General features: G+C 34.9%; 4 protein-coding genes across 5 annotated transcripts; 3 read left to right on the forward strand and 1 right to left on the reverse strand.

Annotated features, from left to right (window-relative positions):
• The first annotated feature begins 128 nt into the window (after positions 1-128).
• Positions 129-4348, forward strand: LOC129791274 (intraflagellar transport protein 80 homolog). Its single transcript, XM_055829345.1, has 4 exons — positions 129-914; positions 986-1362; positions 3059-3872; positions 3948-4348. The coding sequence occupies exons 1-4, from the start codon at positions 129-131 to the stop codon at positions 4209-4211; spliced, it is 2241 nt and encodes a 746-aa protein (XP_055685320.1). The 3' UTR covers positions 4212-4348.
• Positions 4222-6973, reverse strand: LOC129790461 (reticulocalbin-2). The gene is made up of 2 exons (XM_055827947.1): positions 5990-6973; positions 4222-4621 (listed from the first exon to the last, which is right to left on the reverse strand). Exons 1-2 carry the CDS (start codon positions 6805-6807, stop codon positions 4450-4452), a joined length of 990 nt encoding a protein of 329 aa, XP_055683922.1. The 5' UTR covers positions 6808-6973; the 3' UTR covers positions 4222-4449.
• Positions 6974-7191: 218 nt separating this feature from the next.
• Positions 7192-9169, forward strand: LOC129790463 (geranylgeranyl transferase type-1 subunit beta). The gene is made up of 3 exons (XM_055827948.1): positions 7192-7585; positions 7664-8135; positions 8512-9169. The coding sequence occupies exons 1-3, from the start codon at positions 7497-7499 to the stop codon at positions 9022-9024; spliced, it is 1074 nt and encodes a 357-aa protein (XP_055683923.1). The 5' UTR covers positions 7192-7496; the 3' UTR covers positions 9025-9169.
• Positions 9170-9332: 163 nt separating this feature from the next.
• Positions 9333-25105, forward strand: LOC129790464 (protein misato). Of its 2 annotated transcripts, XM_055827950.1 has the most exons (4): positions 9380-9504; positions 9565-10567; positions 12648-13233; positions 24953-25105. In XM_055827950.1, exons 1-3 carry the CDS (start codon positions 9427-9429, stop codon positions 13223-13225), a joined length of 1659 nt encoding a protein of 552 aa, XP_055683925.1. In that variant the 5' UTR covers positions 9380-9426; the 3' UTR covers positions 13226-13233; positions 24953-25105. The 2 variants fall into 2 exon arrangements, with proteins under 2 accessions (XP_055683924.1, XP_055683925.1); XM_055827949.1 differs by lacking the exon at positions 24953-25105 and having other exon boundaries at positions 9333-9504; positions 12648-13306.
• Positions 25106-26036: the final 931 nt, after the last annotated feature.

Raw genomic sequence — 26036 nt, forward strand, 5'->3', positions numbered from 1 at the left:
AATATTCTTTCAAACTCCTCGAAATGAAATTAATTTAGACATGTCCAGGAAAGCCCTGAAAGTTTATTGATTAAATGTTGTTACCCAGCAACAGGGGCGAATAAACAATCAGAAGAGAAGAAAAAGTCATGAAGTTCAAGACAAACTTTTCGAAGGAAAGTGTTCAGAAGCTTGGCAATGTGCCCTACGTCCATTGGTCAGGAGCTGAAGAGATCTACTCCTGCTCAACTGATCGGAATTTGTTGAAATGGACAGCAAATACGCGCGAGAGTGTACAGGTGGCATCACTTCCGGAGGACTTTCACCCAACGGACTTGCATTTGCTCGTGCTGAAGGCCAATGTGGGTGGGCATGGGGGGAAGAGTGCTGACTCCTTGCTCATTGCCAGCAATGATGGGAGATTTATCATTATCAACAAGAACGCAAGGCTGGAGAGGACAATTTCGGCTCACACGGGGGCTATTACGGTGGCCCGATGGAGCCCTGATGGGTCAGCATTGCTAACAGCTGGTGAGGATGGGATTGTGAAGATTTGGTCCCGAACTGGGATGCTTCGGTCGACTGTTATTCAAAATGAGGGACCTATTCGATGCGCCAGGTGGTCCCCTAATTCAACTGCAATCACCTACACTCAGGGCAGCTTGATGGCTATCAAACCACTTGTTGCCAATAGCAAGATGAGCAAATGGAAGGCGCATGATGGGCTCGTGCTCTGTGTTGCGTGGGCCAATCATTCGAATCTCCTTGTGTCTGGTGGTGAGGATTGTCGCTACAAAGTGTGGGATGTACAAGGATCGAATCTCTACACGAGCTTTCCAGATGAAAATCCCATCACGTCCATTGATATAAGCCCAGAAGGGGATCTTCTTGCCATTGGGGGATTCAATATGCTGAAGTTGTGTCACTATTCGGGGGTAAATGAAGGCCGCAGCATCACTTTATGCTTTGTAGCATTAAATCTTTTTTGCTGTTGTTGCTGTTTCAGTGGAGCTACAGCACCTGTCGCTTTCCGCAGAATGTTGGTTCACTTTATGGCCTCAATTGGTCCCCAGATGGAACACAAATTGTTGCAGGATGTGGCAATGGGGCGTTGCTCTTTGGGCACATCATTGACCGCCAGTTGATGAGCCGTAATCTCAAAGCAACTGCAGTTGGAAGGAGAACCATTATCCTGCAGGATATTCTTACCAAGACAAGCGATACTCTTGAATTTTCCGATCGAGTTATCCGCATGGCGCTTGGCTATGGGCATCTGCTCGTCACGACGCCCAATCAATTGCATATCTTCAATGAGAACTACATCAACACTCCTGTTATTGTGGATGGACGCACGGACGTTCATATTCTCTCATTGGGAGTCAAGTAAGTAAGGGCTAGGCGATCAAACAAGCTGATCATGCTAAAAACAAATATTTTTATTGCAAGAGGCTTCCGGTGTTCGTCAGAGGAAAATTCCCGCTCACCCAAGAAAAAGCAGCAATTTCAGAAATTTTCATTTATTCAGAACATTGAAACATAAGTTTTTTACATATATTACATGATTTTTCTCGACAATTTTCAGAACAATAAATCTTTAATATATGTAAAAAAAAACTTATGTTTCAATGTTCTGAATAAATATGTCCTTTCAGCCACTGAAGAAGAGCCACTATTAGGCTCGAAAGCTTTGGCATAAATTGCTGCTTTTCCTTGGGTGAGCAGGAATTTTCCTCTGACGAACACCGGAAGCCTCTTGCAATAACATCAATACGTCAGAAAAAAAGAAGAAATCAAATATTTTTATTTTTCGCAAATTAAAGTTTTAAAAAAAGGATTTAACAACTTCAGGCTTGAATGTACCTCCTCTGGGCTTTAATTTAGTATGTTTCGGCTTTAATTTAATCTTTTTGGGGCTTGAATTATTTTTTTATGCTCTTGTTCCTCAATCTGTTAATTTTTTAACTAAAAATCCAAGAATAATTTTAAGATTGAATTTAGCTTTTTTAGATTTGAATTTAGTTTATCTCGGTTTGAATTTACTACTTTTTCACATGAAATTTTGCTTTTTTTAGGCTTGAATTATATTTTTTTTAAACTTTTGTTCCTCAATCTTTGTCTTTAGGATTGTTAGGATTAAAAACCAAATTATAATTTCAGCTTGAAATTAGTTTGTTTTAGTTTTAAATTTTTAGTATTTTTGGCTTGAATTTTTTTCAACTGAAAATACAAGAGTAATTTTAAGCATGAATTTAGTTTTTTTTAAGCAATATTTTCTCAATATGAGCCCTTTTGGAACTAAAAATTGAATAGACTTTTTTTGGTTGAATTTAGTATCTTTTCAAGTTTGAATTTAGTTTTTTAAGTCTTGAATTTAGTCCTTTTTTAGGTTTGAACTAATTTTTAAAAACTTTTTTTCTCAATCTGTGCCTATTTAGGGTCGAAAACTAAACAATACTTTTAGCTTAAATTTAATATTTTTCATGATTGAATTTACTACATTTCGCGTTGAATTCACAACGCTTCGGCTTGAATTTAGTCCTTTTTAGGTTTAACCCTTTCGCGTCCAACGTGAAACATAAAAAACATTGAAACATGCGCTCTAATGAATGCTCTCAGGAGACTTTTTTCAGTCAGAACGTCTTCCTTGGCCTCTTTTGTGTGAGTTTGATGCTTTTCTAACTTGAAAAAAACATTAAAATTCATTAATAATTAAAAAAAAAATAAAATTTTTCACATTTGTGTCAACGTATGACCCAAAAAACGCAAAAGGGTTAAAGTAAATATATTTCTTAAGCTTCTGTTTCTTAATCTGAACCCTCTGAATCATTTTAAGACTAAAAACAGGACTATAAAATAATATTTTGATTTCTTTGATTAATCAACCGAATATTAATAATTACAAATAGTTCTGAACATCCGAATAATTTAATACAGATAAGCACTCCCTTAAGCTAAATAAAAAAATATAATCAGCATAAAAAAGGAATTTAGCGCCAATTTAATTTGATTTAATTTGCTAAAATAATCAAATTTTTTCTCATAAATTTCCTGATTTTGCTATAAATTCTCTTTTTTGTAGGAATTTCGTTGCTGTGGATGTGTCAGCAATTTACATTTATACCTACACGGGGCGATTGCATTTGACCCCAAAATTCCCTGGGTCATCCACACAGATGCCAAATTTAACGGAAAAATGCATTTCCTTGGGAGCAAATGTCCTCGCGGTGAGAGATTTTGCCGATCAAACTGTGATCTACATCTTTGATCTCTTGCCCGGAGCTACGAGGCAGGATGAGGCATCGGTGATTCGCAGCAAGAGCCCCATTACGGAAATATCTGTTTGTCGTTCGGGCGGAATGGATAACCAATACCTCGTATTCATTGATACCCACAGAGATTTGTACATTGCATCCCTGAGGAGTGGCGCTGAGAATTTCCCCATTCACAAGATTGGCACACAGGTGCTTTCTGTGATGTGGGGCAGTGATGCGAATATCCTCGTTGGACTACATGATGCCTGCTACACAATTTGGTACTGCCCCGGGGAGGCGTGTACTGATCCCACCCTCATTGGGCTCACAACCCTCACGTACGACTCGACGGAATTCGGGAAGAGCGTCACACTGGAGTCCTTTGAAGGATGCCAAATTGGCCTAAAGAGCTCTGGGGCACTCTTTACAATCTCCGTGAAGATTTACTGCAACCTCCTGCATAAATTCGTTCAAGATAGCCTCTGGAGTCAGGCTATTAAGGTTTGTCGACTGGGGCAGACTCCTGTCCTTTGGGCCACCCTTGCTGCAATGGCAACGAAGAAGAATCAACTGCGAATTAGCGAAGAAGCCTACGCTCGTGCTCTGCAAATTGATAAAATTCACTATTTGCAACATATTGAGGTGCATAAGAAGTTTTTTAAAGAGTTTTAGAGCCTCTAAAATTAACAAAAAAAAAATATTTCTTTCTCCAAACAGAATCTTCCAGCATCATGTGCTGAACAAATGGCGGAACATTCAATTCTAAATGGTCGTCAAACTGAAGCTGAAATCTGCTTGTTGCACAATAAGAAGATTGACGAAGCGATTGCACTGTGCATCAGGATGCATAACTGGAGTAGAGCCCTGGAAATAGCTGAGAAGCATCAAACAAATCTAGATTTTGTTCTTAAAGAACGCCAAAAGTATCTCAAGGCACTCAATAAGAGTGAAATGGATCCAAAATTTCTCTCAATTAAATAAAACACAAAAATTTTACTTTTTACTCACATAATTTACTAAAATAAAATGAATATAAACTATTTTATGTATTTTTTGTAAACTTAATCAATGGCATAATATTGGTAATTAATTTAGAACACAATAAATATTTTTAAAATGAGGCATGACTCTAAATGAAAATTTTATTGTAATTTGATTTTAAAGATTATATGGCAAGAAGAAATGACTGTATCCTTGGTTAAGAGATATTCGGGGGAGATTACAGTTCATCGCTCAAATGATGAATGTTCTGCAGATGATCTCCATAGTCTGTGGCTTCGCTGCCCACAAATGTGTCGTAGTTTGAGATGATTTCTTCATAAGATAGGCGATCATCGTGATCGTCGTCTGAGGAAGCAAAGAGATGTTGAACTTCATCCGTAGCAACGTCTCTGAAAAATTATCAAAAGAAAATTTTATTGAGTCCTTTTTAAGATTTTTTACTTAAAATTCTATTGAATTTTTATTAAATGATTAAAGATGAATTTTCAGTTTCCTTCAAGGGGTGTTTATCTGACTAACATTAGATTTATTTAAGAATAATACGATTATTTTCAAAAATCAAAAACTTTTTTTTCATCCTGAAATTAGTATTTTACAGCTTGAAATTAGTACTGTATAGTAAACTGAATTTAGTACATTTTAAGCTTGCATTTAGTACATTTCAAGCTTGCATTTAGTACATCTTAGGGAATTAGTTCTTCAATCTAAGCCTTTTAGCACTAAAAACCGAATATTTCGGATTTAATTTAATACGTTTTAGGCGTCAATTTAGTACTTTTTAGGTAGCATTGATTTTAAATCTGAGCTTTTTCACAGACTAAACACGGAATAGAAAAGACTTGAATTTTGTACTTTTTCTGGTTTAATTTACCACTTCAAAGACTTGAACTTAGTACGTTTTAGGCTTGAATTTGGTACTTTTAAGGCATTTAATCTTCAATCTGAGCCTTTAAGGACAGAAAATCGAACAACTTTTTTTTAGATTGAATTTAGTACTGTGTAGTAAATTGATTTAGTACATTTTAGGCATCAATTTAGTACCTTTCAAGTTTCTATTTTGTACCTCTTGGGCAATTGTTCTTCAAGATCAGCCTTTTAGCACTAAAAACCGAATATTTCGGGTTGAATGTATGTAGTACGTTTTAGGTTTTAATTTAGTACATTTTAAGATTAAATTTCGTTCTCTAATTTAATTATTTTCTAATCTAAAAAAAAACGGAATAACTTTTCGGCTTAAATTTTGTACTTATTCGAGTTAATTTAGCACTATAAAGATTTGATTGTAGTACGTTTCAGGCTATAATTTAGTACTTTTTCAATACTTTTGATCCTCAATCTGAGCCTTTTAGGACAGAAAACCAAACTTTTTTATATATTGAATTTAGTACCTACGTTTTAAGCTTGAAATTAGTACTGACTATTAAACTAAAGCTTCAATTTAGTACTTTTTAAGACTCGATCCTCAATATGACCATTTTACTACAGAGAACTGAATAACTTTTTAAAATTGAATTTAGTACTTTTTAAGCATTAATTTAGTACTTTCGGGGCTTTTTCTATTCAATCTAAGACTATTTCGTCTTTTTAGAATAAATTAAAGATTGAAGTTTTTTTCAGCTTGAATTTAATATCTGTTAAGCTAAAATTTAGTACTTTCAAGGCTTAAATAAATTTTTTTTTATTCAGATAAACGCCCCTTGGATTTTTTTTTCATAAAAACCAAAAAAAAAAGAAAAGAAAAAAAAAAGAAAACTCACTCATTGCTCGGAACAACCCACGAGAGGATTTCATTTCCATTGAGGACACCATCACCATCCTTATCGAATTCACTGTCAAATTTTTCCTTTTCAGAAATCAACCATTCCTTATCGTGGTGCTTTGCAGAGTCCCCAACGAACTCCTTAAAATCCACCTTTCCATCCCCATTCAAATCCTTCTCTCTCAGTGTTTGTTCCAGGATTAGAGGCAACATTTCTGGATGCTCCTCCGGACTTAGGAAGACAACAAATTCATCTGGTGTGAGGAAGCCATCACCATCCTTATCAGCTGCTTTGAACATCACCTTGTCTTCCTCAATTAGTTTTGACTCCTCCTCGATGATCTGCTCAAGGGATTGGATAGCTTCATTGTCGGATTCCATGCCGTAGGTATCCTTCAGGTACTCCTTCCACGTCACAAGGCCATCATTGTCCTCGTCAACATCCTGGAAGCGATCATTGGCCTCCTCCTGTGAGAGCATCTTGAAGGATCGTAGGATCCACGCCTTGAGCTCGTGCCTATCCACAAAACCATCGGAGTTGAGATCCATTTTCTGCACAAGGATTCCCAGGCGCCTCTTCGACTCCTCCGGGGTGAGCCTATCGAACTCCTCGGCTTCCTTGACACTCCCAATGATGGCTTCATGATCAAATTCATTCTGATGCACTCCCCCTTCAAAGTGGTGAGCATCCCGGGGACTGTACGAGCCATCCTCCATGCGTTCCTTGCTGCCGCCTTGGGTATGTTTGTGCGTTGTTGCCGGAGACACCACCACAAATCCCATGACGGAAATTAACAGAAAATATTTAAACCACATCCTGCTCCTTTTTTGTGCTTTCTAACTAGTAGGATCCCTTCCTTATTTGCTTAAAATCTAATTCCAATTGGAACTTCTTTTGTATCCTCCCCCAAATTGGTTGTATTCGATTACTTTGGCAACGACAGAATGTGTCAAATCAGCGGATTTGCGTGCGAATGTCCCAGAATTGTCATCTCTGGACTCTCTGGGATATTGTGGAGAAAGTCCTAGGACAAAGGATGTGTTTTTTCCACATTTTAAATTCTGGAAGTCTGAAATGTGAAAAATGCAGGAATTTCCTTATTTTCTTACTCACTCTCTCACATACGATGATACAATCAAAAAACAATTTGATATCTCCGAAATGTAGCGCAAAAGGTGCAATGACATTCCTTATAAACGTACAAATATTGTCACGTAACATGCAAATTCGAGGGAATGGTTTATCGGGTTTATCGCTTATTTATACAAGGCCTAAAGCGTTTTATTTAGATTTACTATAGCACGGAGGATTAATGGGAGATTTACTTTGACTGCGATAAATTCTCCCCAAATTCAGAACAGTCCAGCAGTCGCGCCCAAGCCGGAAAGTACAGAGAATTGAAAGAGTTTTGCATAGGGCGAGTGAAGGGTGAAGAAATTCGCAAGTGAGTCATCTTTTGGAGGTTATGTCGTATCAGTGAATTCCCTTCAAAACATTGCAAAAGATGGATTTCCTGCCGCAGAAGCACGCAAAGTACTTTTCTAGATTCCTTAATCTCCTCCCAGCACGCCTGGCATCCCACGATTCTACGAGGTAATGAGATTTTTCCTTTGATTTCCCTAATTTCCTTGGTGCAGATTGTCAAAGAACTTCCGGGTTTTTTTTTTTCAGGGTTACTATTGCCTTCTTTTCTGTATGTGGTTTGGATATTCTGGACTCCCTGGAGCTCCTCACACCCACACAGAGACGCAATATAATTGATTGGATCTACAAATATCAAGTGATACCTCAGGGGAATCTCAAATGTGGAGGATTTCAGGGGTCCAGTACGTTGAGTATTAAATCAGATGATCCTGCAAAGCGGGCAGCTGTGGAGGCCTACCATTGGGGACACCTGGCAATGACGTACACAGGAATAGCTATTTTGATATCCTTGGGCGATAATCTAAGCCGGCTGGATCGGGAGGCAATCGTTGAGGGTGTTGCAGCTGTTCAGCGTGAAGATGGGAGTTTCAGTGCCTCCGTTGAGGGCAATGAGCAGGATATGAGATTTGTCTACTGTGCCGCAGCTATTTGTGCTATGCTCAATGATTGGGGCAGTGTAGATCGTCGGCGAATGGCTCAGTACATTCGAGACAGCATTGTAAGCCCGGAAAAATGTTTAACCCTTAAAGGTCCATTGGCTCATACGCTGACTCAAAGGCTCGATTTTGAAAATGTTTCATTTTGTATAGTTATTTTATGGATATTGAGTCCAAATTAGTACAAGACTATGTCTTTACAATCCCTGATCATTTTATGACCACAAAAGGACATTCTCAATGACTCACAGGATCAGGAAGGACGAAAAACTGAAAATTTTTGAGTTGATATTTTTTGCTAAAAATGTCTTATTTAAGCTCAAAGGAACCCATAAAAATCATTTTTAGTTCAATCAGCTCGCTAGATTGATCGCGCACCTGAAAGGGTTATAAAAAAGTGATTTAAAACACAATTTTAATGAGAATTTGTTGTTTCAGCGCTATGACTACGGTGTGAGTCAACACAAGGAGATGGAAGGACACGGAGGGACTACATTTTGTGCTGTAGCTGCCCTTCAGCTCAGTGATCAGCTACACATTCTGCCCAATCGTGAATTAGAGGGCATTAAGCGTTGGTTAGTGCTGCGACAGAGCACAGGCTTTCAGGGAAGGCCAAATAAAACGGAGGACACATGCTATTCCTTCTGGATTGCAGCCACCCTGAAGATTCTCAATGCCTTCCACTTGACGGCCTTTGAGGAAAATCGCAATTTTATCCTTTCAACACAAAACCGAATTGTTGGGGGTTTCTCCAAATGGCCCGACTTCAATACAGACCCCTTCCATACGTACTTTGGAATCTGCGGGCTGAGCTTTGTGGATGAGCCCAATGTGATGGAAGTCATGCCGAGTCTCAATATATCAATGCGTGCTTACAGGAGACTCAAACAACTCCACGAAACGTGGGATATAACGCAGAACATTAACGATGTACGACTCAATATCGACTGAATTTGCCTGGCCCTGAAATAGAGCACAAAAATATTTTATTACTTAAAAAATAAATGTAAAAAAAATTGTTGAAAATTTATAGAAAAAATGGTATTTTTTCGGTATTAAAGAGGAAGCGATCAAAAGCTTGTAGCTCACAGCATTATACAGGTTGTTTTAATTAACAATTCAGCGTCTATGTCGTCTGATTTTGTTGATTTTTTACATATTTTTAAAGAATTTTTTTAGGAGTTTTATGATATGGAGTTTCTGTGCAGAATTTCCTAAGAAATGTCGATGATTTTTCCGCACACCTTGAAGTAATTCCTATTGGGTAAGAGGTTAAGCCTCAGCTGTTGTTTGTAAACAAAGAAAACAAATTTTTTTTGCACGTGTTCTCCCCGAATCCTCCTCCTTTTTCCAATGAAAAATCGTGAAATTCTCACCCTACAATTCGGCAATTATGCCAATTATGTTGGGACTCACTTCTGGAACATACAGGTAAAACTTCCCAGGCATTTTCCGGTGAATTTTCTTCCATATTGGGATGTTTTCTTGCAGGAAGCTGGATTTCAGTATGAGCCAGGTGCGGAGATTGGCGAAATTGATCACAATATTACCTTCCGTGAGGGACAGAATCATCGTGGTGATATGACATACACTCCAAGGATGCTCTGTGTGGATTTAAAGGGTTCCCTGGGGCATCTCTCCGAGGATGGTGATCTCTATGCCGACGAATCAATGGCAGACCTTCGTTCTGGGAAACCAGACACCATCGCATCGCAAATCCCTTGGAATTCACAGAGTATAGAAGTCGTGGAAGGGCAGGAGGTGAAGAAGTCTCAATATCAAATGGATTTGGATTCAATGGGACAGGCTCAAGATGAGAAGGATTATGCATTTAGTAGCACTGTCCAATCATGGTCAGATTTCATGCATACACGCTACCACCCACGCAGTGTAAACATCATCAGGGAATACAATCATTCAAATGACGAAAACTCCTTTGATACCTTCACCAATGGCAGGGAATTGTGGCGCAATGAATCCTTCGGGGAGGATTTTAGTGACAAAATTCGGCAGTATATTGAAGAGTGCGACAACTGCCAAGGATTCCAGGTTTTTTTCGACGCAATCGATGGATTTTCCGGGCTCACGGCCAGGTGCTTTGATGAACTCAACGATGAATACGGGAAGACTGTCCTGGCGTACCCGTTGATTCCACCTCATGTGAGGAATTTTAAGAATGCCGATGCTGCAGCAAGTTCCTTAATCCGAATTGTAAACCTCTCCATGAGCTTTATGTCCCTCATTGAGAGTGTCTCCCTTTTTGTGCCTCTCTCGACAATGGCACAAGGATGGAGGGATGTGGCAACTAGCAGGGATTTCCCCAACATCACCTACAATCCGGAAAATTTCTATCAAACATCCGCAATCTTGGCTACCTTCCTAGAAACCATTAGCCTCAAATATCGTGCAAAGGACCTCCTTCAGCCGATGATTCTTGCAGATTTCTGTTCTGACCTCAGTGCCTATGGATTGAAGATGAGTGCAGCTAATTTAGGTAAGAAATTTGAACTTTTTTTTTCCCATTTTTTCAATTATTTTAAAACTAATTTTTCATATTTGGATTATTTGTCTACAAAAGAGCCTTATTCATCATGTATGGAATCAATCCTTAAGATGAAACCAATTTTTGTTTTTAAATTATTATAAGGCATTGCGAAAGACTCAACAAAAGTAGGCTCATTGTCCGGAAAAGCCCTGGGAAATTGTACAATTTTCTCGTTTTTGGTGTGACCTAAAGTTATAGGGGAAATGGGGCAAAATGTTAGAAAATCAAGACCACACATCTCCAATATCTCAGTAAATATTATTTCGTAATTGTTCTAATTTAGTCAAAAGGTACCTTTTATAACTCTAACTAAGCCTATAAAGTTTTATAATAATTGATCTAATATTTTGGGATTTATTTAAAAAACAAATTTTTCGAATTTAAAAGTTACTTTGACCTTTCATTTCAATATCGTATTTTGGCGTATTTCTGTGTAATTTTTTTGATCCAAATGCATTTTTTGATAGAGTAACTATTGCTGAACACGAATTTAGTCTAAATTTTCCGAAAAAATTTTCCGGGTTTTCCCGTATAACACTGATAGTAAAAAGTACCCCTTGGGGCAAAATGTTAGAAACCGTTTTTAAGGCTGTTAACTATTTTTTTGTTTATTTATTTTATTTTTTTCCAGTCGGCACACTTAATACTTATAATTTAGCATGTTATATTACTCTCTATTACTAATATAAAATTATTTAAAAAATAAAAAGTGCAATTTCATAAATTTTTCATTTTTTTTATTTTTTGTATTTTTTTTATTAAAAAAAAATTTCTAATTGTTACACAAATACCTTATTATCAATTGCTTTTATAGTGTCTAGATGAAATAAATTCATAAAATTGAAATTTAAGGCCAAAAAACGCAAACTAACATTTTGCCCCATGATTTTTGGAACAGGCAAATGTGCAAGGGTTTGGAAAATGGCCTGAAAATGCATTTTCCCGTTGAGATAGAGAAAAATCGTCTGAGACAAAGTTGTAGCCCGGAAAATTTCCTATAAGATAGTCGTCATGAGAAAACTCAAATATTTTCAGGAAAATCAGGAAAATGTTTCTCCCAAAAAACTAACAAATTGCCCCATGTCCCTATCGTTTTCTCAAATTTTTACAATTTAAGAATGTTTTTTTTTAAGACAGATCAAAGCTATTAGGCTTAATTTTATTATTAAAACTATTTTCAAAAGAAAATCCTAAAAGGTGGAAAACTTTTGAGATTTTCCGAAAGTGAACTGTTCTTATGCTTATCATATTTCCTTAATTTGAAACGTTACCAATTTTCACTTATATGATTTTGATGCAATTTTTATTTCCCTTTAATTTGCTATAAGATTTGCGAGGAAAGTTTACTGGAAAAACTTGATATTTAATGATTTTCCGTTTTATCTTATAACTTATCATGAGTTTTTGACAATACTCTCGAGCGCCTATCGGTGGTAGATAGGAAGGGCAGAATTTAATCAAAATCGCAATTTTTCGCGTCCCAAGATGGTTTAAAAATCGGATTTAGGACCAAGATTATTCTTTGCATTCCTCTCTCCCCCATATAATAGAACATTTTCCTAAATCATTTAGAAAATTGTGGAAAACTTTTTTTTAAAGATTTACTAAAGGTTAATTCACAATACGGAAAATAAGTAATAAAAAATTGAGAAAATCTCTGAAAAATTAAGTTTTTCTACATTTTCCAAAGGAATTCAAGAATGATTTGCATATAAATTGATTTGAGGAGAATCTAACGTACCATCTTGGCCAAAAATTCGATTTCTAAAATTATCCGAAAAATTGTAATTTCCACGCTTCTTAAACATTTTCTAAACAGATTTTCACGCTTTTCTCATCAGTATGAAATTTAATTTAATTTTCTTAAGTCCATTTCACGAGCATCTTCGAAATAAAATTGTTTTTTTGCTGTAAATTTCTTAGATTATTTCTAAAAGAAAATTGATTAAGTTTTTTCTCTTTAATTTTAATTCAATAATCGTTAAAAAAAATAATTGGAAGAAATAGAAAATTCTCATTTCTTTCCCAGGTTTGCCATTTAATATGTCAACTGCCTGTGATACTTTGGAGCAGCCAAAGCATATCTTCACCCACTTGACGCCCAATAGTGAAGTATCTCGTGGGCAGATGATGCAAACGGTCGTTCGTGGGATTCATAGATCACAAATTGCTGCTTTAGAGCCACGAGCATCATCGTCTGTTTTATCAGTATTTCCCTACGCTGATGCCTCCCTAAAGATGCAGAAATACTTGGAGAGATTCGATTCTGCAAATGTAATTCCGGTCATGACCTGCGAGACCCCAATGCCCGTAAAAGTGCCTTATCCGGAGGAAATTTTTGCAAAGATTATCAGTGCTGCTACGTCCGGAAGTCAGTATTTGACGGAGAAGCCTCTTAGAATATCCTCGATCCCCGTTTTGGCAGGCATCACATCCACAAAGCACCTTATGGGCACCATTGATAGTCTCCATGTTGAAGCTGAAAAGGTTAAATTGGGAAAATTGTGTCGCTTCAGAGAGACTGGCCTGGAGTCCGATGAATACACTGAAGTTCTTCACAAACTCCTGGACTTTCGTGATCTCTATGACGATCGTGTTGCATTGTAGGATTGTAGGTGAGTGAAGATAATAAAATTTTACATAAAAAAAAATCTCCATGCGAAATTAGTGGAGATAAAAAAGAAAGAATTCATGTCTTTTATGATCAATTCATTGCGGAGAGAAAATTGGTGTGAAGAAAATTAATTTACATTGAGTGTCTCGGATGCCTTTCGTCCCCCCGCAAAAGAAAAAGGAATGAGTATCTCATTGTATATTTTCCATAAATGTGCCTCAAAGTGTATTCTCCCCGTCTAATTTCCATATTACCGCATATAAACGCGTCTACAGTCAATGGGTGGGACTCCAAAAGGGGGACAAAGTGCGAGGGTGAAATTGAATTTATGACACGATAAAATTAATAAACACCCCCTCATCTCCACACAGAGCGACAGATACTTGGCTTTTTTTCCCCACCAAGTCTCTCTTGCACAAATATCTGAGGACGCGTATAGGGAATTTGTAGTCACAGGAATTGCGTTTGAAATTGTGTCGTATAGAGAAATTCAAGTAGATGAATTTGAAGTGAGAAAGCCTATTCGACATAGAGCTAATTCAATTTGGTTGCCCATTTGCTGTACGCAATACAATTTCATGGGACTTTGTCTTGAATGTAAAGAACACTAGAGCATACGAAATATTTTAAAGAATTACATACATTTTGTGAATGATACAGGTGATGAAAAGAAGAATTTAGAACATTTAGAAACGTAAAAATTAAATTCTGAAGTCGATTCTGTTTAAAATCTTTTCTTACAACTTAAAAGTTGTTAAAAGATTTTGACAGTTGATGTTTTTAAATCTTTCTATTGTTCTTCCATAAAAGAAGATCAAAGGATTTGTTTTAGAAAACAGTAAGAAGGATTCTAAAAGATCATTGGAAAAGTTATTTTCATTTTAAAACGTTATTAAAAAAAGAAATAAACTGTCAAATATTTTATTTAGAATACCAAATTCTTACAACTAACAGAATCGACCCCATCTGTTATATTTTGAAGTACTAAACAAACTGAATTGAAGAAAGGATTATAAGATCCTGCAATCATTCGTGAAAATATCTCTCAACTCCTTTGAAAATGTCATCCCCAGAGGAAGTATGTGGAGACTGGAGAGCAATCCCTTTTTTATTTCATCCAAAAAATTGCCCATTTCTCCCCTGATTTGGAATAAGATGCCCCCACTGAATGGCCCCCAGAACTCACATCTCGTTCCACATTTCCATTCGTGTTTGATTTAATATAGAAGAATTATATGTGCTGAAATGGAAAGGGCGAAGTGAATGCTTCTTTTGCATATAAATTCACTGAGATATGGATAAGAGCACAACATTCGAGGGATTTCACAATTCTTGTGCTATTTCCTTCATGGATGTATTTTGTTGTGATGCTATAAGGAGAGTTTTCTTAAAGAAAAAAGGGAAGCACGGACACACAGAGGGGATGAAATTCGCGATATAAATATTTTGCATGGGGTTAGTATTTTATACTATATTGAGAATGAAGATCTTTCATTTGATTCATCTTATTCTTGAAATTGGGGGCGGATGTGTTGTGTGGTTGTATCAAAATTCTGTTATTTTTCTCATATGGAAATTTAGCTACAGTTGAATGGTTGTTTTTGGCTGACAATGCTGCCATATTCTAACACTGTCAGGGTGGTCAGGGATCAGTGAAGTAGCTAAAATGTAATTAAAGTAATTGTTTCCAGACTAAAACGTTCGTGAAGAAAATTCAAAAATGAAGAAAAGGAACGTCAAACTTTAGAACAACTTTTAAATATTAATTTAATTTAATGATAAAAAACGTCAAAAGTAAAAAAAATGTTCAAAAAACATTATAAAAGAACGTTAAGAATAAACGTCGAACGTTAGAAAGAACGGGCAGAGCGAGAAATCTATCTAAAAAGTTATTTTTAGTAAACAATTTTAAGTTTTTTATTCAATCGTTTATTGACATTTCTATTTAAATTTTTTTTTCTATTTTAAACCAAGAAATATTTTTTAACCACCAACGAAAAACCTAATTTTCCTGATCTTTTAGTGTGTTTAACCGTCTTTCTTGACTACGCCCTAAAAACCTAAAAATGAGAAAACGTTAGAAATTTTCAAAAAAGATGTCAAAAGCTAATTGATTGTAATAGGTACTTATAGCGTTCTTCTTAAAAAAAAATAATAAGCAAAAATCTCCTGTACAGGATGGTCAAATTATGGAAACTTGAGGGTTTTTATGAACGATTTTCAAGTCAATTTTGAACAAAAAAATTAATTAATCAATTAAAATTTAACCTTTTTATGAAAAAAATGTCCTCAATATAATTCTTTGAATATTAAGGATCTTGGACAGTTTCTGTAACATTATAGCAGTAAAACTTTAAGAAAATTCGAGTAGAAGAATTAAGATTTTTTCTTAACCAACGTGAATTATTTAGCCCCGATCATCTCTTAACTAAAGAATTTTCTTTAAGGTAGTGAAAAAAATTAAAAATTTTGAAGCAAGGACATGGTATGGAAAGGATTGAATTACATTGGATGGGGAACAATGTTAAAACCGCATGTACCACAAAATTGTCATTGTATGTAACACAAATGTGATAAGCAAACCACTTTGCACTCGACCTTTAGTTTACCCACACCTCCCTTTACTTCCATATGTATGTACATAAAATTTGAATAGAAGCAAATAAACTTGATTAAACTCTCGTTATGGCAATTTATGAATCTTCAGTGGAACTGTACAGAAGCAAACTACATTCGGATTGGATATTTCTTATAAAATAATTAGAAATTAATTAAGAAGAAGAATCCTTTTAATTAGTATATCAAAGAAAGCAACAAAACGTATAAAACAATCGTTTTATTGTCGTAAAATCCATTCATCAGATCATGATAATACCTTTATCACGTACAGAAGAGAGAGAGGGTGGTAGTAGATGAGATTACTCAATGCTATGGTGTGTTCATGAGAGGGTGTCCCTTAGTCTTGGGACAGACTCACCCTCACAGCTGTTTACTATGAGGAACAATTCCCACCCTGGAATTTTCGAATCTGTTGCGGCCATAATTGCATTTGCACATTTAATTTAACACATCGACCTCCTCATGTTAGGCACACTAAATAATCACCAGAGCTACCCACACTTTGGAGCTTCATCGGGGGTTTATGGTGATGTTGGTCACTCAGTGCAGCAAACCCCAAACGCCGTCAATTTATCCCCATCGTGTATTCAAAACCCCCTTTGAACTACACATACGCATCGTAACCCCACACCACCTGCTTCCGGGGCGCCCAGTCTCCCGCTTCCTTTAGGAAACGACCACACAGAGACACGGTCGAATCGATTATTGCAAACTGTGAACTGCCCATATAGCCAAGCCCCCCTCTTTTGCCTACATTGCGAACCCCACCAGGAGCACAACTATGGTACTGGCGAATGTACCTTGGAATCGTGTGCAATTCACAGAGGCGTGTAGTAGATTTTGTATTACAACAGACAAGTGAAACACAGAATTTAGTGGTTGGCCATTTAGTTGCCACACTGTTTGCTACCCAAAGCTCTTCACCCAACCATTGTAGAATTGTGAATAGCAATGAACTGCATTTCACAGATTTTTGTAAAACATCAACACTAGAATGCACTGAAAATTTTATCCTTATAATGGCCTTTTCTGTATACCTACCTATGTTCACAGTTGAATATATAAAATCTCTGTCAGGGAAATAAGTATAAATAAACTTAGTTTAGGTTTAAATAATTTTTGTAGCTGCTCTGTGAATTAGCATTGATTGCTTTGTGAAAATTAGATTGTAGCGCCCGACTCACTATCCAGCGAATATTAACCTGCTCAGTGAGTACCCTTAGATTGGCGGTAACTGTAACGACTGCCTACCCTTGGCAACGGCTTCTGCCTCTAGGTTACAAACCCTCAAATAGGCGAGAGAATATGAGAATCCACAAGAGAATGTAGGAGAGCACTGAGTGAGTAACTAGATGAGAAAATAACAAAGAGTGCTGATGAGTGTAGAGAGTAGCAAAGAGTGTTTATGTGTGTAGAAGAGAGAGTTAGTCGAAGCTCAGCCTTGTGCGGGAATGGCTGTGCGTGTAAAGTGTTCTGTAGATTAGTTTGAGGACGAGAGGGTTGAGGTTACTAGAGGAGTTAACCAAAGCCCCTGTGGCGCCCCCCTATTCAGGGCGCCACATGATGAATAAGAAGGTTTAAATCCAAACCTAACAAATTAGAATGTATTTTTCAGCTTCTTCTGAATACAAAATTTCCCGAATTGAGGATAAAAATTTTCTATAATAACTTTCAAAATCATCAATTCGCCGATCAAAAGTGAAAATGAAAAGTTATTGACAAGATTGATAAGTTTAATTTTACTGCAATTCATTAAGCGTCGGAAAAATAAAAAAAATCATAATGTTCGTTATATATTTTTATTTATGATTGACTTGATTTTTTTACCTCAGACCTTTCAATCTTTCATTATGGAAAATATCTGAAACACACTGATAAATTTATACATCGTTCAAGCTCTAACAATTACGTGTTTTGGCTTTTTTTTTGAGGAAAAATCATAACAAATCTTTTTATTTAGTGAACAATCAGAAGTGCTTGGGCAGTAAAGCTTAAATTGTTATCCCTCCGTCGGGGCTTGTTTAAGTGTCATAAGCACGAGCATGTCACATTCAGTAAGGATAATGCGGAAAGTATCCCAAGAGTGAACTTTCAAGCTCCTCCTACATTAAACTTTGCTTGTAACTTTGTATGAGCTTTTGAGAATTTTAGAAAGCTTTACAAAAAAAAATGTTTGTATCAATTTTGATTCCTTCACGTTTACAAATTCTTTTTGAATGATTGCATTTGGTCTGAAATACCAGACTCGTATAGTAAAAGGATAAATGTTATCCTTTCTCATTTCCTCCCGACATGGAGTTACATCCCAAACTCTGCTGGTGGAATATTATGCGACAAAAATGGGTATGGGTGCATCTGGCAAAATGAATGGACAACATTTGACTTAATGACCGTGTGTGTAAGAGCATGGATCGCATGGATAGTACGTACATTGTCCTCCCTTTCCCACTTGCTTATTTAGAATTTGTATTGTGGCGCGCATCGAAACAAATTGTATAATCTCTTCGTTGTCATCAATTTTGTGGCATCAAAAGCAGAAGGGAAGCTTCGAGGGTGGATTAGAAACTTGAATGTTATTGTCGTCAACAGCGTCATACCGGAACTTATGCTAATATTCATACACATATTCCCTCTCTCTCTCTTCCTCTGTACATAGATACTTTCTAATATTATATAAAATGTGTGCTTTATTTTTTTATATTCAAACAAACTTTGTAACAAAAAAGTTTGCAGAAAAGAAAGTTTATTGGATGTTTTGTTTATGATAACGATGATAACATTCTAGTAAATTAGAAACTTTTAAAACTAATTTGTTGTTAAAATATGGAAGCTAAAATATATAAAATTTTGAAGTAATGGGTTCTATTCAGCGACCAAGAAATTCTTAAAACTGTTGAAATATCAGTAGAAATTTTTGATATATCAAGGATTTCTTGATCGTTGAATAGAACCGAATAAAGGGTCTAGCTTTGTTTTCAAAATCAGTACTATTCTATTTGATGTTCGACAAAATTGCCATCACTATTTGGGTGATGTTTGATCGTGGAGGCAGCATCTCCAGAGAATGAGGATTTGAGGTGATGGAGTTTTTGTACTGGAGAAAGGTTTAGGTGTTGAAATGACCTTTGAAAGATATTCTATCCGGCTCGAAGGAACAAAAAATGTTATTCACCTTGATTTTGATTAAGGAATTTCTCGTCTTCGGCCTTATATTATCCTCTCCTCCTTATCCTTTAAGTAAAAATTTGTTGTGTCAGAAGTTGAAGGATTTTCCTGAACAATTGATATCAGTTGATCTATAACTGCATCTATAACTGAAAACAAGTTTAAGAAAGAAGAAAAAATATTAAAAGGAAAAAAAGAAAATAAATAAATAAAAAAGAATTCATGTGCACGGCGTGCGTCCGCCCCTGACGAGAGATACGAAGAGCACCGAATAGAAATCGACACTAGCGCCACCACGCCATTGCGGATAAGAGGCGACATTTAGCCGTTTGTATAGGACTAGGTAATACCTGGACCGTGGTTTAATGTTCACAAAGAAGTAAAGAAGGATAAAGAAAAATATCAGCAGTTCTAGAACCTCTTTTGAATGGCTTAAACATATAATCAACCCTTATTTACACACCAGAAAAGAGCAGAGATTCTGAAAATATGATTAAACGTGAAAATTTATTTGATTGAAATAATTATTTTATAAATTCTTGTTGACATATGAAAATGTCATTTAAAAACTACACAGGTACCTACCTATATTCCTTTTTTGTGCGAAATTCAGTGCATAAATATCATTTATGCATTAAATTAATTGCAGTTTGCATTTTTTTTGCATGCTCGTATAAGTAGATAATCATATTGATAAATAAAATGTGTGTTTATAATAGAAAAATTTATTTAATTTTTATTGTTCATGAGTGAATGAGCAATTTTAACTATCATATGATTATGCATAATGAGTAATTAAACATTTTATGCATTTTGAGTGTGGGGTATCTCTATATGTGAGTAAAAATTTGTTGTGTCAGAAGTCGAAGGATTATCCCGAACAATTGATATCCATTCATGCATAACTGCGTGTAATTGTCAATTTATTATTTTGTTATTATGTACAGTACATAATACATAGATATATATAATTTTTCCCTAGTTGTGGTTCTTATATAACACACTGAGAACATGAGAAGATACATTATAAATTTCCATGATACCTACTAGAAAAAATTTCTGTGATATTCTGTGAATTTCTATTAGGGGTTGGATTGGAATAGCATGTATGATGTAGAACAGAAGATTTGAGGATGAAAGGGATGGAATTTGTAGTTTTTTTTTGCCTTGACTCTTCCCCCTGTGTCGCTTTCATCATACCACCCCCATGATCTCTGTGTTGACGCTATGTGTGTTGAGTGGAGTTCAGATAGTCACTTGGGACTTGATAAATCGTAAATGTTATGTGCGCATATATTTATTTTTTTATACGTATATGTTGTTTTTTTTTTTGTTTTTCCTGATTGTGATTAACTGCATGGTACGTGCCACAGCAAATTTGTTTTTTTTGTTTGTAGGAAATATATGCGGAAACAGTTTGTTGGGAAACTTCGCATGTAGAATTCTTTTCGATGTACTCTAAAGAAAATTAAATTAGTTAAAGGTAGTAAAAAGGAGCTTTTAATCTAAAAAAAAAAAGATTTATTTGTGGAAAATATTACTTTTGAGGCATATTTCTCAAAATATTCAAAGATGGAAATCATCATTAAACTGTTGGGACTTTTGCTGGCTTCTACTTGATGTAATAAACAATAGAATAAACAATAACACACTCTATTTGATAGTTAGGATGGATTTTCTTTTGAATGGCTTTGGCAGAGAAACTCACGCTGTGTTCTCTGGGTGATTCAGACTCCAGAATTGTCTGCTGTGACAAAAGTGGTATGAGAATGATTTCATATGTGATATTTGTCTGAAACAGTGAATTATTCTGGGTGGAGGATGGGGTTTAGATACAAAATGGAATGAATATTGCCACTATTGTTCTCAAGCTCTTCTTGCCCTCTAAAGTGTTTTATACGATACTTGCATATATGTAGATGACATTATACATATGGAAATGACTTGCAAAAATAAATCCCCCCGTTCCATCATTGGTCTGGAGATTTTGCAGTCATCAACGTATAGACAGAAAGGACAGAAGTTTATTGCTTTGCCTTTTCCATTTTGATGATTGTCAACTTGAAGCTTCAGTAAAATTTTTATTGTTTTGCACCTAACAAGACTGAATGGACTATCCAGTCCCGATATGTATGAGAAGATATGATTTTGATGTGTGAATGTATCAGTACAACAATAAATAAAAGTAGTAAAGATACATGTCATGCATATATAGTATTTTTATGTGATTTAATGCTGCTTTCTTGTCCTCTCTTATCATTTGATATTTGATGGTTTAACAAGACATTATTCTAATAATTCTTCGATAGTTTTTAAAAATACATAAAATTACTGAAAATGTTTTTTTTTTTTGACAAAAAGAGAGACAGTAATTAATTAAATGTGTATAAAATAATTAAAATTTCTTTAAGTTAAAATTGTCCTCATGCAAATTTTGTGTCTCCTAGCCTTTGAGAAAAAATATGTGGTCATTGGTCAATAACGAAGTCATTCATGTTCCCAGGTAATATTTTCTCTCCATTCTTCACTCTTACACCAATAAATAATATCAATCTCTGAGCTACTTCCGTTTGTGAATTGAAATTATATATATATTTGTAGATATATTGCGAGAAAATCTCGTTATTTCTGTGTTTCTTTGAATTGTTTTTTAAGAAGTGGCTTTTCGGAAATTAGAATCGTTTTAAAATATACAATTTTTAAAGGATGCAAAAGAAGACTATGTAAAGAATGCATTTATTTTTTAACCCCTCTAGGCAAATTATTCATTGTTCTTTTTTCCCCCATCTGACAGAAAAAGTTGCTGAAGATTTTAATTAAAATGCCACAATTCTCATGGGTGAGTTTCTGTGGTACTTTTGTTTTCTTCCTATTCTATTAATGTTTAAATTTATAGAATATTTTATTCTCAACCATTGTGGTTTGAATTTTCAATATTGCGAAAATTGATAAGAAATTGGATAAAGGGTCAACTCGACTAAGATTAGAACCATCTTACATTCTTTATTAAGGAACTTTTTAACCTTTAAAAGTGAATTTTATTGAATGATTTTTTTTTCATTTTCTCAATGGATGTCAAGATCAAGTTTTACAGCATAGTTTACGCATCAAATACTTATCCTGGAAAGCCTAGTTGGGGGATCCCTTTGACTAAACATCCCAGAAAGACGCACTTCAACTGATTCTGTTTGTCAATAAAGCGGAAAATTGCTTTTTAACCATTTAAACTTTTGTGAGAGATTCGCAATACGTCTGCACTCAGCGGAATTGCCATGAGGAACGATTTCGAGGAATACAGTAGAGTTAACCACTGTATATATTTGCCTTTTTAAACTCTCAGTCAGTCCTCTTTCATTTCATGCCGAGGAGAAGATATTGTTGAGAGTATAAAACACTTATATCGAGGAGGGGTATCGTTCTGCTTTCTTCCGACTCCCCTTGTTACATACTACATACTATCCCACATCTCACACTTCCTAACCCTTCGTCATTGTTATTCTGAGGACTTTTCTCATTCTTTTCGACATTTCCCAGATGATGGCTCTCAGTGCTTCTCCACACACACTGCAAATGTTTTTATTGTGCAAACGAGAAAAGTGCGATTGAGTGTCTCCCCCTTATGTTTGCTACTGCCCTTTTTGCACCCCTGACACATATTTATTTCATCATTTCATATTGAGTGGATATTTTTCCATTATACACACATTGCACATGGTGTGATATAACTTTTTTTTCTTTATTTATAAAATCAACAATTCAACCAATTTAAAAACTAATAAATTGTATAAATAATATCGCAATCAACAGAAAAAAATTTCTACGGGTCGTTATGGTTGCGACCTTTTGGTCATTAACCAATTATCTTTGCGAACGGTACGAACTTTAAACAGCATGCTTTGCCCATACATAGCTATATGTTGATGCATTGAAAAAAGCCTACAAAAACCATGAAAAATAAAATTTATTTTATGAAAACAGCGACTGAAAGCTGCAGATATTTTACTTGTTGAAAAGTTCCATTTCCCAACATTTTTCTCACTCATCTGGAAAAAATTGTTTCTCTATCTTGAATTGGGAAAGGAAAACATTGAGAATAGAGTATTTTGCATTTGATTTATTGCTATTTGAGCTTTGGTATTGGGGTGCATTCTATACGATAAAAGAATATTTTAAACATATATGACTTTCTTTTTATTCTCAAACAGTATTGAATTGTATTTTGTAACCCTTATATGCCGTAGGAGGTTTTTGATATTTTCAAGAAATATAATTTTAAAGTTTTCTTGAAAAATTAATTCTAAGAGAGTTTTAAAATTTATCATTTAACCGAAGTTTATTTGATTTTTTTGTCATTTTTAAGTCCTTAAAGCAACAAAGAAAAATTTTGGATTAAGTAAGAAGCAAATCTGAATTTCAAAATATTTAAAAAATCCAATTTTGCTTAAAATTTAAGAATTTAATTGTTCTGTTTGGAAAACTCTTTTATCCAGTCTAGATAAATAAAATAAAGCTGAGTATGTGAAGCTTTCATTTTCATGAATGCAAAGTAATTCTATTTGATTTTTCGCGATTAAAGAGGAAAATTCGGAAAAGCAATCAAGGTAATGTACCAGGCAGTCTCATTACTCTAAAACATGCCGATGTGATGAATATCTCTTCACCTGGTCAGACTTCCTTCTATTCAAGAGTTTGTATCGTTTGTGTTCTCTTATTCCCACTCAATACAGCTCTTATCGTATTCAAACAAGTATTTATGTACATACCTATGCTGTGTATAATACAGTGATATTTCCATTTATTATGTCGAACAAAGTGGTTTCTTTTTAGTTATTGAAGAGAAGTTGGGTGTATTTTTCATTTATTAAAGTTTAAACAGAAAAGACGATTTTTCCGAGATGGAAAATTTTCACTTCAAAGATTTTTTTACTAAACTTCTCGTTGCGAATGCTGTGGTTTATATATTATTTGTTTAAATAAAATAATAAAGCAGAGTTGATGTTTTTATGATAAATTACTTTGCAAACAACATTAAACACTTTTAAAGTATTAAACATAATTTTTATGTTCTCTTAAACATTATATTATTTAAACTTCAGATAATTTTATTTGCTATAAGTTTCAATATATTCTTAATTTTTTAAAAAGTTTTTTTTTATTAGGCAAGCTATATATTTTTATTTACATTAATACTTCTTCTCTTTATAATTTTGGTTTGAGAAAGATTTTTGATGAATATAAAAAATCCATCCATATAAAGATCCTATAAGGGTTGGATTTAAAAATTATTAGAATTATCTATGTACCTAATGTAATTTAATTTATCAATTGCAGGCATACATAGCTTATGTAATGTCAAACATTTCCAGTTTGATAAGCATAGGGATGATGTTTTTAACTTACCAATATCAAAGATGTAGAAAATTTGCAAAAGCATTTTCCTATTAAATATGTTGAGTGTTTTTTGTGCCATCATCAAATAAATGTAACGTGACTAGAATTTTCTATATACTTACACCTTCACAGAAAAAAAAATTTAGCAGTGTGGCAGAGGAGAGAAAATGTTTCAGGTTGGGTTTGAAATATAACTCTCCATTGGAATTCTTTTGCCGAACATTCTAAAGGGTTTTTTTGTTGAAAAAATGTGAAAAGGGTCATCCGAAGCAAAAGTTCCTAAGTTCCGGTCAATATGTCTTTAAAACCCAAAGCTTCATTTCTAACCAGTTGAAGAGAAACCGTAAAGTGTTAAAAGAATCCTCTAAGAATCCTTAAAATTTTCAATTTTGAATCTTTAGCAAGACTTTTAAGTATTAAAAAAAAGAAAAATTAAAGAATTAAAAATATTTCTAACAAGAGTTTAACACGAAAAATAATATTATTTAAAGTATAGGCAAATACAGAGAGTTACTTGAAACATTTCTTTTTATCTATAATCGTAGGATATATCACGGTCTGGTGAACCCCATGAGACTAAGGGGGATAAAGTGTCAAAAAATGAGATGCGAGCCTGAGTCCCATGGAGCGGAGATTTCAAATGGAGTGTATAAATATATGCCTTGAATACGTAAAGACTTAGTGACCCTACACAGTACACCTTCTATTTGCATATATGAATTATCTATGCTTCGAGTAAGTAACCCATCAACATCATTGCCTTGAATACCAACATCAAAATACAACAGACTGCTTGGCGGTAATATGAAGATTTTTTAGGGGGAAAGAACCATAGAATTTTTGCATAGAGTGTGTAATAGAGCATAGACATTGCCACGCAGGAAGCAATGCCAGGAAGTGACAAAACTATTGACGAAGAAGTCAATGGAAAAAAAAATTTGAAAGGGGGAGTAAGGAAAAGCATAGATAGTATACATAAAATGGAGGAAAGCTTTATGGGAATATTTATTTTATTAATATTGCCATGGAAATGGGATAGAAAAGAATAGAAAGTACCGACTATATAAACTTACAATGAAACAGTGTGTGGTCCAGAGATTTAAATTGATCTCCCCTAATTTTCCTTCAGTCTAACAGAGAATTTTGTGGGGGGATGAGTAAGTGGTGGGAGGCGTTACAATATAAATTTGAGACAATTAATCAAAGACGCGAGAAATGAGGAAGAGGAGAAAGTTCGTCGCATTCAGGAAGCTCTCTAAAGTTTATGTTTATATGAAATCCTTCGTGTTCTATGTATACTTTTGTTGTGAGGGTGGGTGAATGAGTGAGAGTTGAAAGTGAAAAATCGATCGGAGTTAGTGTAAAGACGTCAGTTAATTGTTTTAAAATGTACTTAAAGTAAATTACCTATCAACATCTTCTCTTCCTTGGTTCGTTCCGCAAGAACTGGAGCAGTTTTTGAGATGAATCGATTATGTATTTTTTGTTGTTTTTGAAATTCCTTTTTATTTGGAAAAGTAATTATAAAAAAATCCCAGTTGAAAGAAACAGAAATTATACTAAACTTTAAGCTTTTACGGTTTACCATTTATGGTACTAAATTCTACATTATTAAGTAAGTTGTTATGG

This window comes from Lutzomyia longipalpis, chromosome 2 (genome assembly GCF_024334085.1).
Source record: "Lutzomyia longipalpis isolate SR_M1_2022 chromosome 2, ASM2433408v1".
Taxonomy (NCBI): domain Eukaryota; kingdom Metazoa; phylum Arthropoda; class Insecta; order Diptera; family Psychodidae; genus Lutzomyia; species Lutzomyia longipalpis.

What these genes read in the sequence shown, in the direction of transcription:
- LOC129790461 (XM_055827947.1), bottom strand. Translation starts at nt 6,807, where the DNA reads ATGTGGTTTAAATATTTTCTGTTAATTTCCGTCATGGGATTTGTGGTG. An exon ending in TGGGTTGTTCCGAGCAATGA is followed by an intron (nt 4,622 to 5,989) that starts GTGAGTTTTCTT and finishes ATAATTTTTCAG; the next exon opens with AGACGTTGCTACGGATGAAG.
- LOC129791274 (XM_055829345.1), top strand. Translation starts at nt 129, where the DNA reads ATGAAGTTCAAGACAAACTTTTCGAAGGAAAGTGTTCAGAAGCTTGGC. An exon ending in AGTTGTGTCACTATTCGGGG is followed by an intron (nt 915 to 985) that starts GTAAATGAAGGC and finishes TTGCTGTTTCAG; the next exon opens with TGGAGCTACAGCACCTGTCG. An exon ending in ACTATTTGCAACATATTGAG is followed by an intron (nt 3,873 to 3,947) that starts GTGCATAAGAAG and finishes TTCTCCAAACAG; the next exon opens with AATCTTCCAGCATCATGTGC.
- LOC129790463 (XM_055827948.1), top strand. Translation starts at nt 7,497, where the DNA reads ATGGATTTCCTGCCGCAGAAGCACGCAAAGTACTTTTCTAGATTCCTT. An exon ending in GCATCCCACGATTCTACGAG is followed by an intron (nt 7,586 to 7,663) that starts GTAATGAGATTT and finishes TTTTTTTTTCAG; the next exon opens with GGTTACTATTGCCTTCTTTT. An exon ending in AGTACATTCGAGACAGCATT is followed by an intron (nt 8,136 to 8,511) that starts GTAAGCCCGGAA and finishes TTGTTGTTTCAG; the next exon opens with CGCTATGACTACGGTGTGAG.
- LOC129790464 (XM_055827949.1), top strand. Translation starts at nt 9,427, where the DNA reads ATGAAAAATCGTGAAATTCTCACCCTACAATTCGGCAATTATGCCAAT. An exon ending in CTCACTTCTGGAACATACAG is followed by an intron (nt 9,505 to 9,564) that starts GTAAAACTTCCC and finishes GTTTTCTTGCAG; the next exon opens with GAAGCTGGATTTCAGTATGA. An exon ending in GATGAGTGCAGCTAATTTAG is followed by an intron (nt 10,568 to 12,647) that starts GTAAGAAATTTG and finishes TTTCTTTCCCAG; the next exon opens with GTTTGCCATTTAATATGTCA.